The sequence below is a fragment of the Physella acuta genome, unplaced genomic scaffold (genome assembly GCF_028476545.2).
Source record: "Physella acuta isolate Inbredline_101_S28 unplaced genomic scaffold, ASM2847654v3 ptg001231l, whole genome shotgun sequence".
NCBI lineage: Eukaryota > Metazoa > Mollusca > Gastropoda > Physidae > Physella > Physella acuta.
Window position 1 is genome coordinate 11,436 of NW_026732747.1, and position 15,031 is coordinate 26,466.

General features: G+C 39.1%; 1 protein-coding gene and 1 non-coding gene across 3 annotated transcripts; both read left to right on the forward strand.

Moving 5' to 3' along the window:
• Positions 1–1,587: 1,587 nt before the first annotated feature.
• Positions 1,588–1,670, forward strand: Trnal-uaa (transfer RNA leucine (anticodon UAA)). The gene has a single exon. It is a non-coding gene; the product is annotated as a tRNA-Leu (tRNA).
• Positions 1,671–3,938: 2,268 nt separating this feature from the next.
• On the forward strand, positions 3,939–10,253 carry LOC131957304 (uncharacterized). 2 transcript variants are annotated; one of them, XM_059322033.1, is made up of 2 exons: positions 3,939–4,001; positions 8,794–10,253. In XM_059322033.1, the coding sequence occupies exon 2, from the start codon at positions 8,807–8,809 to the stop codon at positions 10,244–10,246; it is 1,440 nt and encodes a 479-aa protein (XP_059178016.1). In that variant the 5' UTR covers positions 3,939–4,001; positions 8,794–8,806; the 3' UTR covers positions 10,247–10,253. The 2 variants fall into 2 exon arrangements, with proteins under 2 accessions (XP_059178016.1, XP_059178015.1); XM_059322032.1 differs by lacking the exon at positions 3,939–4,001 and adding an exon at positions 4,006–4,082.
• The last annotated feature ends 4,778 nt before the right edge of the window (positions 10,254–15,031 follow it).

Consider the following 15,031-nt stretch of genomic DNA (forward strand, 5'->3'; position numbering starts at 1 on the left):
AGTAAGAGATCTCAACAATTCTTTTAATTTTAGAAAGAAAGTTTGTTGTTTGTCCTTATTTTCAGTGTGTTTAAAAGCTTATTACTTAGGATAAATATTATAAAGTTTTTTATAGGCCCTATTTATTCTTACTTATAATTAAATCAATGATAGTAACACTACAACTAGGCCTAGATTCTTGATCTAATCTATCATTTATACTATCATTATACTAGTAACTATTATTACTAGATCTAGTAATACTATCCAGAGGTGTCACGAGGCAGGGGGGCAGGGGCTGCAGACCGCATCGGTTGACATCATTTAATTAGGTGTGACACCAAGCCAAATCTAGAAATCTTGATAAATTTATATAATTTTAATTAATTTAATTTTAATCTGTAGACTCTGGGTCTAGAGATCTAGATCATCTAGATTGAGTTTATTAATTATTAGGGTAATCTTTTATTTTAGGTACATAAAATCAGCCGAGACTAGTAATGTGAAAACAACGTGACTCGTTAAATTTTAGTTATTATTTTACATTTGGAGGAGTCATGTTTTGAAAGTTACAAAAAAAGTTTCAAAGTTTCTTTCATGCACCTATTTCTAAACAATTGTATTAAAACTTTACACTAATATATAAAGACTAGTGATGTTTAGGGGCCTACTAGCTCATTTACTTTAGCAGCCATCTTGTTTAAGTGTTTTTGGTAACATTCATTATAGTTAGAAATTCAGGGGAAACCACTCTAATTTACATATGGCTGCTGTTTATATCTTATCTAGTATCTAGTATTCTAGATTCTAGATCTATATAGTATATATATATATATAGATCTATGGCAAATCATGCTCGCAAACAACGCTTTTTATAGTTAATTTCTGGCTTATATTTTTATAAAAATATATATTTAATTTAGCCTAGTTAAATTTAATTTAGCCATTGATTTTGGTTTATTTTTCACAGTTATCTATAATATTTGACACAAATATATCACAATAAACTAAAAAGTAAAAACTTCTATTGAAGCCTTAACAAATTAACATTAACTAACAATGTCAAATGACTTAACAATGATTTAGATCTACAATGAGTCAATGAGGCAACTTGTTCCCACATTACTCATTACTAGATCTAGATCTATAATCAATATAATCTAGTATTGTCACTCTAGCTAGAGTCTAGGTTCTGATTCTAGAAATATAAATCTAGGTAGATCTATATTCTAAATAATAGTAAATAAGTTCCTAATTGAATTAATATTGCGAAAATAAGTCTTTTGGTTCGGGAAAAAGTTTATTTACTGCTAGGGCTTAGGGTTAGTCTGTCTAAACAGATTAGAGTAGTTTCCCTTCAGTCTTCTTTTTTATTAGGCCGAGGCTTAGCCTAGTTTAATCGAATACGGACTCAGGAACTACTGTCTAGATCTCTTTTATATGTATATGCTATTAGCTTTTGTAATCATAATACAATAATATCTACATAATTATATTTAAAAGCTTAAAAAAGGTATATAAAAAAATATCAGAGAACAGTAAAATCTACAACGCAATAAATGCTTGATTTACGAGATATTCTATTAAAGTTTTCTCACTCACTGTAACAGCACGATGGCCGAGTGGTTAAGGCGTTGGACTTAAGATCCAATGGAATTATTTCCGCGTGGGTTCGAACCCCACTCGTGCTAAGGATATTTTTTTCTTTCAAATGTTTTTTTTAGGATTGATTCATTATTTCAATATATTTTTTTAAAAATCACTTTAAACAGTAACGTTTTATATAATATTTAAAATATAATGTCAGAAGGTGTAAATCACTAGGATGAAAAGAGACCATATAACATCGCAATAAAAATATTCACTCCTACGCAGTTTCTTCCAGGCATAGAAATAGAAAAATATATGATTCATATCAATACTTTATATAGAAAATATACAGTTTAATTAGTGCCACCCACCTCACCCTGAAAATTTAAGTTCGTCCCCCGCCCCACAACCCTCGGAGAAAAAAATGTATGAAAGAAACACAGCTGGTATCGGACCAATAGGGAGTGGTATCTCCGTGGCCCGGCTCTTCAACATCACGCTATGCAACTTGGATGGGTGGGGTTCAAGTTTTGCAACTCTCATTTTGTAGTGGCGCCTGGTCTCAGAGCAGTGGCGTAGCGAGGTCGGGTGTCGCCTGTGCGGCACTTAATGGTGTCACCCCCCCCCCCCCAGAGGCGTAGCGACCCTTCCCGGGGGCAAACTTTCAAATTTTCGATTTTCACCCCCCCCCCCTCAAATTTTCGATTTGCACCCCCCCCCCCTCGAACTTTCGATTCGCACCCACCCCCCCCCCCCTCAAGTTTTTCTCTATATATTTTACTATTTTTTGCCTTCCTTGGTGTCACCCCCCCTAAATGGTGTCACCCGGTGCGGTCCGCACCCCCGCTCCCCCCCTCGCTACGCCTCTGTCTCAGAGTAAACCACTCCGGTAGGGTTGCAGAAGACTAGTATAACAAGAACCTCAAAGGTAATGTGGGCTTCCGCAGTGCCGCGTGACTGCATGTATTTATTTATTTAAAGTAGAGGAGCTCGCGATAAAATGCCAAAGGGTAATTTTAATTATTTTTTTAAAACCCAAAATAACAGCCTTAGAAAGATGTTACAAGATCTGCTGACCTGTAAGGTATCTGTCGACTATCTGCTTGTAACGCCAGAAAGAAACAAAGACTGGGCTCTGTGGGACGTATTCTCTAATCGGATAATCCAGAGTTTCTTCCAGGCATCATCCCCGAAGAAAGTCTACCCCCCCCCCCGAACGAATTGAAATTTATATAGAAAATATATACACTTTTAGCAGTGTCCGCCCCCCCCCCCCCCCCCCGAAGAAAGTCTACCGCCGCCGCCCCGCCCCCCGAAAATTTCAAGTGCCCCCCCCCCCTCCCGGAGAAAAATGTCTGGAAAAAACACTGAGATAATCTACGTTACTAGACTGACACTGATTTGATATGTAAAAACCCAAGTGTAGTAGCCAGTAAATAGACCTGCCATATAACACACTGTGAAGCTAACTCGAGGCTGATGGCTTAGTAAAAGATACATTTTTGTAATCAACTGAAGAAACCGGTCAACGGCAGTGTTTCTTCCAGACTTGTGTCTCCGGGGGGGGGGGGGGGCATTTGATATTTTTGGGGACAGTGTTAAAAATTCCATTTCGTTCGGGGGTAGACTTTATTCGGGGTGGCGGAAAATGCCGCCCCCCCCCCCTAGAAAAACACTGGTCAACGGGCGCAGGGTAGTGTGGGGTGACTTCCTATTTCCATCACGTATGATGTTGGCGGAAAAGGCGTAGCTAAGGAAGGGTGTGTGTGGCGGCCGCAACGGGCGTAAAACCCTTTGAGGGCGCCTGATTTAGATGAAAAAAAAAATTAAAACAAAGCTGATTCTGAGCAGCATTACTGAATTATACACAGTCCGTGTTAGGAAAATAGACTACTACTTTGCTTTTCCTGAATGATTTAACTGTTTTCTACATCAATTAAGTGGCATCACAATAAAAACAGGCTGTACAGTGACTAATACAAGGTGCCACCTAACTTTACAAATTGGAGGGAATGGACGTTTTTACACCAACGGGAAAAATGTAAGAGGGGTGGGGGCGTAAAACTGATAGCATGCTCCTGGCGCCAGAATTGGTCACTGCGCCTCTGCTTGGCGGCAGGTGTATGCTAAATTAGACATGTCTCATGATGTGATAAAAAAAGACAACGAAAAAAAACGTGATATCACACTTTATATTGAGTTCTGAGAGATGTAATGCAGTTGTGAATTTTTAAAAATAAAAAAATAAAGGCCTTTGCTAAAAGTTGTTGTGTATCGATCGATTATCGATAATCAACAAAACACGAAATCACATGCATCTTTACCCGCTGTTTCTAATCAATAATTAGCAGGTAACGATAGATTTTCCCGAAAATATATATTTTTTTATTAATAATCCATCGATCAATTATCAACACACTTTCTTGCAACAGGTGAGTTACTTTTGTTTCGCAGTGTACCGTCTGGGTTATGTTCTTTACCTAGTAAAAATTAGATCCTAAATCCAATGTATTGTAAGTTGTTTATTTCATTTCTAAAACTTAGTTCGGTTAAATATTAGAGTAGGTTTGTGTAATTTATTTATTTCATTTAAAAAATTAAGTTACTTGAAAAATAAAAGTAGTTTTGTGTAACAACGTGTTTTTTTTTTTTTTTTTTTTTTTTTTTTTTTTTTTTTTTTTTTTTGTTAAATAGACGCTAGATTGAATCAAAGAAAGGCCTAAAGAAAAGTTTTCAGGGAGGGAGCTTGGAAATCATGTTATTTTAGTTCATATAAAAAGCATGATATAATTATTCAATTATATTAGACCATTGACCTATTTTAGCTAGATTTTGCATAATACTTGTTTAGTATTTATAATCAAGTAAATTATAAGTTAGTTTAAAATTAGTGCACACATTTGTGAATAATATATTTAGGCTTTGTTAAAAATAAACAACATGTGTATCACTGTGTAAGCAAAGTTGGCTATTGAGGTGTAAATCTAATATATAAAGCTCAGTTCTGTATGTAATGCATTTGTATGTCGTTGGAATTGTACGATTTTAAGTGTTAGAAAAATTATCGTGCGCATTTGTCTAAATTTATTAGCTAAAAAATTACTATTGAAAGTGTTGGGAAATAATTTTCATTTTTCAAATTATAGTAATAATTGTCGGCATGTTCATTAAACACAAGTTTTAAAAAAAATATCATCTTTTACAAAAATTCTAATTATGTCTTTATTTAGTCCTATAGCACTTACTTCCCTTTGATAAATTAGGAAAAACACAATTACTTCCCTTTATAAACCCATTGCATTCCGTGAAAATAATTTACTTTTTAATTACTTTGTTTTGGTGTTGGGAAAAAAAATAATTACATAATTAGCGGGGATTGATCAAGTGCAAATGTTGTAGGTATTTTACGGATAAGCTTGGAGTATTAAAATTGTTTATTAAATTGAAACAGGCGCGTTCGTTTAAGTGAGTACAAAAGACTGAATAAGTTGGGGTACTATAGTCGTTCATTAAGCTAAAACAGGTGATTCCGCCCCGGGCGTTTGTGTTCGCGTTAGTGTTTTCTTTGTGGTTAGGTGGGTTTGCGTTAGTGGTTGCGTTTTAATTTGGTTCGTTTTTGTTCTTTCTTTTTTCGTTTTTGTTTGTGTTTTTTTTGTTTGGGTTTGTATTTGTGTTTTTGGTTGGTTTTGCGTTTGGATTTGGTTTGTTTTCGTTTGCTTTTTTCGTTGATTTTTTTTTTGTTGGTATTGGTGTTTGTGGTTGGGTTTGTTGTTAGGTTTTTGTTTTCGTTTGCTTTTTTGTTTGTTTTTTCTTTGTGTTTGTATTGGTGTTTGTGGGTGTGGTTGTGTTTGTTGTTAAGTTTTTGTTTTCGTTTGTATTTGTAATTGTGTTAGCGTTATGTTTGCGTTTTGTTGTTTTGGTTGGTTGTGGTTTGGGTGGGCAATGCCGGGTTTATGATGATTACTAAACACACAGGTAATGGTCTTTAACAGAAAGGTTTTTCACAGAAGCCAGAGCAGGGCCTGGCCGGGACGGCTAGTCTAATATATAAAGCTCAATTCTGTAACGCATATGTTTGTCGTTGGCATTTCTACGGATTTAAGTGTTAGATCAATTATCGTGCGCGTTTGTCTAAATTTATGAGTTAAAAAATTACTATTAAAAGTGTTGGGAAATCATTTTCATTTTTCAAATTAAAGTAATAATTGTCGGCATGTTCATTAAACACAAGTTTTAAAAAAAATATCATCTTTTACAAAAATTCTAATTATGTTTTTATTTAGTCCTATAGCGCTTACTTCCCTTTGATAAATTAGGCAAAACACAATTACTTCCCTTTATGAAATCATTGCATTAGTTGAAAAGCATTTACTTTTTAATTACTTTGTTTTGGTGTTGGGAAAAAAATAATTACATAATTAGCGGGGATTGATCAAGTGCAAATGTTGTAGGTATTTTACGGATAAGCTTGGAGTATTATAATTGTTCATTAAATTGAAACAGGCGCGTTCGTTTAAGTGAGTGCAAAAACTATGAATAAGTTGGGGTACTATAGTCGTTTATTAAGCTAAAACAGGCGATTCTGCCCCGGGCGTTTATGTTCGCGTTAGTGTTTTCTTTGTGTTTAGGTGGGTTTGCGTTAGTGGTTGCGTTTTGATTTGGTTCGTTTTTGTTCTTTCTTTTTTCGTTTTTGTTTGTATTTTTTTTTGTTTGGGTTTGTATTTGTGTTTTTGGTTGGTTTTGCGTTTGGATTTGGTTTGTTTTCGTTCTTTCTTTTTTCGTTTTTGTTTGTGTTTTTTTGTTTGGGTTTGTATTTGTGTTTTTGGTTGGTTTTGCGTTTGGATTTGGTTTGTTTTCGTTTGCTTTTTCGTTTTTTTTTTTTTTTTGTTGGTATTGGTGTTTGTGGTTGGGTTTGTTGTTAGGTTTTTGTTTTCGTTTGCTTTTTTGTTTGTTTTTTCTTTGTGTTTGTATTGGTGTTTGTGGTTGTGGTTGGGTTTGTTGCTAGGTTTTTGTTTTCGTTTGTATTTGTAATTGTGTTAGCGTTATGTTTGCGTTTTGTTGTTTTGGTTTTGGTTGGTCGTGGTTTGGGTGAGCAATGCCGGGTTTATGATGATTACTAAACACGCAGGTAATGGTCTTTAACAGAAAGGTTTTTCACAGAAGCCAGAGCAGGGCCTGGCCGGGACGGCTAGTGATAAACTAAATGTGTATCTGTTCAGGTAGCTTATGGACAGCACGTAAATGAAAAATGTGTACACTAGTATACAGACGGTATACAAGCAGAGGCTTAGCACCGAGGACAAACTTTCAATTTTGCGTCCCCTCGTGAGCAACTTTACAATTTGCACACCCATTTCAAACTTTCGATTTGCACCCCTCCCCCCTCAAACTCTCGATTTGCAATCCCCCCCCCCCCCCCCCATATATTTTTTATATTTATAATGCAAAACTGAAGCTAAAATGAGATTTTTATTTGTTTTTCCAACCCATTTTTGCGCCCCCTAAGGTCGTCGCCCGGGAACATATGTACCCCCCGCCCCCCTCCTTATCGCTACGCCTCTGTATACAAGTGTATTCAGGGACGGGCTGTGTCCAAAAGACTCGAGAAATATTAAAGGCGCCCCCAACCCCAGATGGAAATTTTCATTTTGTATTTTGTTCCTCATCAAAGCCCAATGATCATTTCGCGCTTGATTGAAATCAGAGCTCAAATAGGCCGAGTACAGCACCGTACTTAGTACTAGGGTCTTACCGGGATTTTTCCCCGTCAGCAAGTGGGCAGAGGCGTCGCGAGGGGGGGGGGCGGGAAGTGACACCATATGGGGGGGTGAGACTAATGCAAAAAGAGTGGACCAGTCCAACACCCAGTGTATTCATTATCATACCATCACATCACTTCTGGGGTATGGCCATGTCAGATTTTTTTGGGGTTGGTCTGCTAGTTTTGTTTACACGTCTGATTTGAAGAAATTGTAATGCTTTGTGTAAAGTAACAATTTATATTAGTGTCCAAATAAACTCACAGCTAATTACAGTTTAATGCACGAGAATGGTGTAATTATTTTTAACTTTCAATTGGACTAATATTGTTGGTACTTCAATGATCGTTGGAATTATATTTTATGATAAATATAGCTTTGGCTGGTTAGCCTGTCGTCCTTTCCGGGTCATAGGTCTCTGAGCTGTCAATGTATCTCTCTTCTGGGCTAGTCTCTCCAACTGTCCCCATGTGTATCCAATCTTCTTGGTGTATTCTTCCAGGTCACGTCTCCAGGTCTTCATCAGTGTTTCTTCCAGACTTTTTTCTCCGGGGGGGGGGGGGGGGGCACTTGAAATTTTCGGTAGACTTTCTTCGGGGGGGGGGGGGCGGACACTGTTAAAAGTATATATTTTCTATATAAATTATATAAATTTCATTTCGTTCGGGGGGGGGGGGACGAAATGGAAGAAACTCTGGTCTTCATTGGACTGCCTCTTTTTCTTTTACCCTATGAATTCCAGGTGATTGTCTGTCTTGTTATGCTGGGTGCGGGTTTTCTGAGTGAGTGGCCAATCCATCTCTATCAGTGTTTCTTGTTTCTTCCAGACTTTTTTCTCCGGGGGGGGGGGTGCACTTGAAATTTTCGGGGGGGGGGGGGACACAAATTTCCATGGGGGCGGACACTGTTAAAAGTATATATTTTCTATATAAATTCCATTTCGTTCGGGGGGGGGGGGGGCGGTAGACTTTTTTCGGGGAGATGCCTGGAAGAAACTCTGGTCTCTGTTTTCTCTGGAGGATATCTTCTTCAACTGGCATCGGCTCTAGCGCTAACACATTCCCAGCCCCATCCGCAATACAAACACCGACCCTTACCTTAACTCTAACAGCAATACCAGTTATACTAATAAAACAAAACATCCGTAGGATAATATAGGGGAACGGAGTGGTCTAGCGGTAGAGAGCTGGACTACTAACCCGAAAGTTTCGAGTTCGAATCCGGGTTGAAGTCAATAGACCGTCCCTGAGTCCACCCAACTCTGATGGGTACCTAACTCATGTTAGGGAAAGTAAAGACGGCTGGGCATAGTGCTTACCACATAATCTCTTCATATGCCGAGGTAACAGAAACAAGTGAACTCTACTTCATTTTTTTTACTTTAGGATAATATCAAACTCTGTCGCCAAACATAACGTAACGTTGTTTTTTTTTACTATAATAACGGTTTGTTTTGTTTTTACAGAACTGATTCCACAATGGTTTTTGAGCGACTTTATTTACGACTATCTAGACACCTGTCAACGATTATTTTCGTCTCGGTCTTCGTCGTTTCCACGACTTTTATTCTGACCGTCGTACAGCGCCATCTCAGGGGACAGGGCCCACAACTCGACCTGCTCCCCTTTAACCAGATGGAGCGGGCGCACGCTTCAAGGGAGATCACTCTCGCCCAAGCCAAACAAAACCTAGACATCTACTGGGCGCAGAAATCCAAAGGGGTTTCCGCTAACAACCGCTGCAAGGATGTTCTGAGCCAGGACATGTGCACCAATGTTGAACGCGATATTTTAATAATTAAAGCCATGTTTTATCCGCACACGCCGAATAAAGATGGATTAAGGTTTTTAGACGAACCGTCTTTAGGCGACCATTACCAAATTACCATCCCACCGTACGCTAAGAACATGACCGAAAAGCAACTGTCTCAACAAGTTTGTTATAAAAGTATCAGCACAAGAAACGACCCGCAACATAAGCCTGATTCAACATTTTGCCCTCGTTTGACTTCGCTTATGGGTTATATCTACAAAGAGGTCGAACCCCCGTTGGTGGTTCTCTACACCTGGTGGCCAGACCCCTTAGTGGACAAGGACAAACTCAACCGGAAGTTGGTTTTCGAAAACTATAACATGCTGCGCCCTTTCGTCAAGCCGGTTATTTTCACAGACAGTCGCGTCGTTATGGCGACGGCCAATATTTACGACTGGGCGTGTCTCCCAGTGCCAGAATACAACCAAGAAGGCGTCCCTGTTTTCAAGAGCATGTCCCGCGAAATCGTCAAGAACTTCAACGGGACGTTTTACGCCTACGCCCGCGCCACCACCGTGTTTGACGTCACGTTTTTGGAGACGTTACTGGCCGTCAAAGACAAGCTGGTCTCGAACATTCTGGAAGAGAAGAAATCCGGCGAGTGGTACCAAATCAGACGCGATTACAAGAAACCGGTTCTTATTTACGGAAACGCGATGGCGTACGCGAAATTAGGATCCGTGCGTGATTTGCTCGAGCTAAACGCTGTGGCGTACTCCAAAGGAAATTTGACCTGGGACGACCCTAAAAAGGGGTTGGTGTACTTTGCGTACAGAAACATCGAATTCGAAGACCTGCCGAACGTGATCGTAGATGACGTGTACCTGACCCCTTTCCTCGTGGCAAGGTCGCGAAGGCTAGGTCATGTGGTGCTGGAGACGACCTTGACGACCCTGGCGGTGTACACGGAGAAGAACACGACGGTGACCGACTGGGGGCGGTCCTTTATAAAAACGAAACCACGTGACCCGCTGTACAACAAGCGATTGGCCGAGACGTACTTGACTTCGATGAAAGGTTTCGGAAAAGCCAGCTCACTAGTAGGGGGTTACACAAAGTTTTCACCCAAAGATGGGAGCGTTCTTATCAACGGAAATACATACTAAACCACCAATCATTGAATCCATTTTTTGAGTTGTCTCAATGCTCTGCGATAGAACTATATAAATAAGTTATCATAGGTAGGTTTTTCTGCCGGTATGGCTGTTAGGGCTTATACTTTGGATGCTGCGCAAAGTCTGGTTAGTGTCAGAGGCGTAGCGAAGGGGGGGGGGGGGGCGGGGGGACCTATGTCCCCGGGCGCTGACCTTAGGGGGGCGCCAAAATGGGTTGGAAAAATAAATTAAAAGCTTGAAGGGGTGTGCAAATCGAAAGTTTTAGGGGAGGGGGGGGGGTGGGTTCAAATCGAAAGTTTGAGGGGGACGGGGGATGCAAATCGAAAGTCTGAGGGGGGGGGGGGGGGGGTTCAAATCAAAAGTTTGTCCCCGGGCGCCGGGAAGGATCGCTACGCCTCTGGTTAGTGTCAAGATTTGTGCTTTTGTAGCTATTGCATCCGAAGATCTCTTCGTCAACTGTAGCATCAATATTCAAGTTGTCTCAATGCTCTTTGATAGAACAATATAAATAGTTTATCATAGCTAGGTTTTTTCTGCCGGTATAGCTGTTAGTTTTAGGTTTATACTTTGGATGTTGACCATAGTCGGGCTAGTGCCAGTATTTGAGTTATGGTAGCAATACAGTAAATAGCTTTTTCAAGGTCCTACCGGAGAACATAGAAGTATCAAATTTTGTTATAAATTTAATCAGAAGCGTCGAGAGGCGGGATCGGGGGGTGCGGATCGCACCGGTTAACATCATTTAGGGGGTGGCAACAAGACAAAAAAATAGCAAGGTATATAGAATAAATATGTTTTTGACAGTTCAATGAATGGTAAATTATAGTTAAAGTTAAAAAGTATTTAAAATACATAATGACAATCCTGACAAAGGAGAGGACGTGGGGAGGGGGGAGGGGGGTAACACCATGATGTAAACATGCAAACTATAGAGAAAACAATGCTACACAGCTGAGAGGCGTAGCGACCCTTCCCGGCGCCCGGGGACAAACTCTCAATTTGGCGCCCCCCTCGGGAGCAAATTTTCGATTTGCACCCCCCCCCCCTCAAACTTTCAATGAACACCCCCCCCCCCTCAAACTATTTATAATTTGTTTTTCCAACCCATTCTGGCTCCCCCTAAGGTCGGCGCCCGGGGACATATGTACCCCCCCCCCCTCTCGATACGCCGCTGACACAGCTGTATTAACATCGATAAACATCATTAGTATTAAATGGGTCGACACCAAATGCAAAGTTTACAGAGAAAAAGGGGGATGGAGGGGGTGACACCATGACGTGCCGCATCGGATAACACCCGACCTAGCGACACCACTGACTTTAATCATTCAATAGAATGTATTTATTTTGCGTTAATAATAATAAATGTAAGCGAGGAGTTGTGGAACGCTAAAGATACAGGTTCAAATCCGAATGAGAAGTTTGTAATATCTGAGGTTTGTTAATCTTTTGGCTTTTATCAAATCAGCTTTCATATGCGACATGGAAATTGAAACTGGTAAACTCTACTTTACCAACACGAAGTTCATCTTTCTGTTGTTTTGTGTGTAGTTGTGCGCGCGCGTATGTGTCTGTGTGTGTGTGTGTGTAAGAGAGAGAAAGAGAGAGAGATGATCCGACACATCGATCTAACTAGTAGAGATTACTAGTGGTATAATTCAGATGTAAACAACGTAATCCACGTAAACTAAACAGGCAGTTATTTTTCTCTTTTGGATTATATAATAATTATATTTTTTTAATACCAACAGACATCAGCTGTTAGAGTGTTTTTTTATTTCAGGAGCAACTATTTTAAATTAACTTAAATTAACCTGCACTAAAGGCCAAACTTGTAAAGTTTATAATCTACTATTATAAATTAATCGAAATTTTATGACATAATATCCTCATATGTAGTTGATGTAGACTACGGTATAAAAAGTTAGCTAATAAAAGATTAGCTTCATACTAAATCCAAAGTATCTGTTAGTTAAAACTGCAAAAGAATAAATTGAAAACGGACTAGCTAGAATCAATGTATAATTTTTTAAAGAAAATATACACTTTAAATAGTGTCCCCTCCCTTGGAATCATCAACCGCACCACCATGTTCACCGAGGAATTTTCAAGTCCCCCCCCCCCTCCCCTGGAAAAAAAAATGTCTAAATGAAGCCCCGATCACATTAACGCTGAATCAATGCGTTATCGTGGCGTCGCTTTACGATTCAGTAGACATGAAAACCAGAGGCGTAGCGGTGGGGGGGGGGGTGCGGACCGCACCGGGTGACACCATTTAAGGGGGGGGGGGGGTGACACCAAGGCAAAAATTAGCTAAATATATATAGAAAAATGATAATGTCACTTAATTAAATGATTAATTAGAGTGAATTAAATAGTCTTTTAAAAGCAGTGGACAAATCCCGACACGGGTGGAGGGGGGGGGGGGGGGGTGAAACCATGACGTAAACCTGCTAATGATAAAGAAAACATGCAAAATCCAGCTGAATTTATAACCGAATTTAGATACAAATCATTAGTATTATCTGAGCATAGTTTAAAGCAATCACCGTGGGGGTGGGGGGGGGGGGGGGGTTACATCAACTCAACGTTGCAATATATACCTGAGGAAAACGGTTTGGTTGAGAATCGTAATAAGCTATATGTTAATTCATGTATGAGGTGTGTGGGGGGGGGGGGGATTTAATACATCCAGAAGAAAAAATGTGAATACATATACATATGCGTATACACATACTTACAAGTGTATATGGAATATATATATATATATATATATATATATATATATATATATATATATATATATATATATATATATATATACATTTTTTTTTTCTTACTGGGGGGGGGGGGGGGAATGACACCATTAGGTACCACACCGAGTGACACCCGACCTCGCTACGCCACTGATGAAAACTTATCCACGTATCTCAGATATCTACCCTGACTACGATATCTGGATGACACTGTGCTGTCAATTTTTTTTCCATCTGATAGGCTACTTAACGATCGATATTCTTCACGTTGCTGAACTTTAATGTCCACAAGCAATCAATACACACGATAGATAAGGATTACCGCGTTACAAGGACGTGATTGATAGTTTTATCGATTAATAACTTTAATAACGCAATTCAAGGGAGGTTATAAATTGTGATTCAGGGGACATAATAATACTTAGGCTAAGTCGTAAAATAATCGGGGAAAAAATTTGAAAAAGAAAACTATAGTTTGAGAATTTAAAAATAATATCTAGTAAACTGAGTCTTGTTTATTTGTTTACATTTAAAATAAAACGTTGGAGTCTTGTTTATGTGTTTGTATGTTTTTAGATAAAGCAAAACATGAATGTGTAGACACACTGTGTTGTTATTGATTTTATTCTTCAACTTCCCGTGTCCTATGACTTCCGGTCGGTACTTAATATATATCAGCGGAAACACAAGAGAAACTAATGAGTTGCTGCCCACTAGTACACCCCTCTCTAGAGCAGTCAGCAGTGTCCAGTTCTCCGACCCCAGGTAACGCGTCAGATCCACACCACTGACTATAAATAGCGTTGCTGTCATTATCACCAGCCCTAGTGAAATACAGGTTTCGTGACAATATCTAAAAGTTGTCTTAGAGTAACGTCATTTCGAATAACCTATGACTGCCCATACCCGTGCTTTTAGGTAAAAGTTATTACCAATACCCCAGCTTTAACATCATTGCCTATATCCCTGCTTTACAGTAACATCATTGCCTATATAAATGCCTTACAGTAAATCATTGCCTATATCCCTGCTTTACAGTAACATCATTGCCTATATAAATGCCTTACAGTAACATTATTGCCTATATCCCTGGCTTACAGTAACATTTGCCTATATAAATGCCTTACAGTAACATCATTGCCTATATCCCTGGCTTACAGTAACATCATTGCCTATATAAATGTCTTATGTGAATCCCTTACAGAAACATCATTGCTTATGCCCCTGCCTTACTGAAACATCATCGCCCATAGCCTTGCGCTACAGTAACATCACCGACCATATATCTACCTTGGAGTAACGTCATTACCCATACCCCTACCTTGGAGTAACATCATACCCATACCCCTACCTTGGAGTAACATCATTACCCATACCCCTACCTTTGAGTAACATCATTGCCCATACCCCTGCCCTACAGTAACATCATTGCCCATACCCCTGCCTTACAAGTTACAGTGACATCATGGGTTTATTCTCGACTAAAAATAACTTCATTGGTCACTAACTTCATTTATGTCGCTCCAATCCATTAGGTAAAAATAGTCCTTTGATGACAAAACTTGCCGTTCTTTAGACCTCATAAATCTCTTTTTTTCTGGCAACACAATACAAAGTCGATTATTTTACCAAGTCGCTTGTGATCATTGCCACATTGGACTTTATTTAGTCAAATCTATATACACTCAGGCTCACATTTTTATTATATTGATTTTGAACTCATTTGTAAGTCCAAGTCATAGAAACTTCCTCACGAAAAAAACCCATTCACGTATGACTTCTAGATATTTGGCCACCCAATCATTTCCCATAAAAATACACACGTTCATCCAATTAATCACCCATTCATTACTAACACTCAACCATTCAATCACACACTCGCATTCAAACACTCACCATTCAAATCAATCATCGATCTGATTGAATTTATCTACCTTCAATAACAGAGTCTCGCCCGTTAGTTTTGTTTTTCTTTCATTTTCCTCAACCAATTGCCCGATTGCTTTGAACCTTTCACACT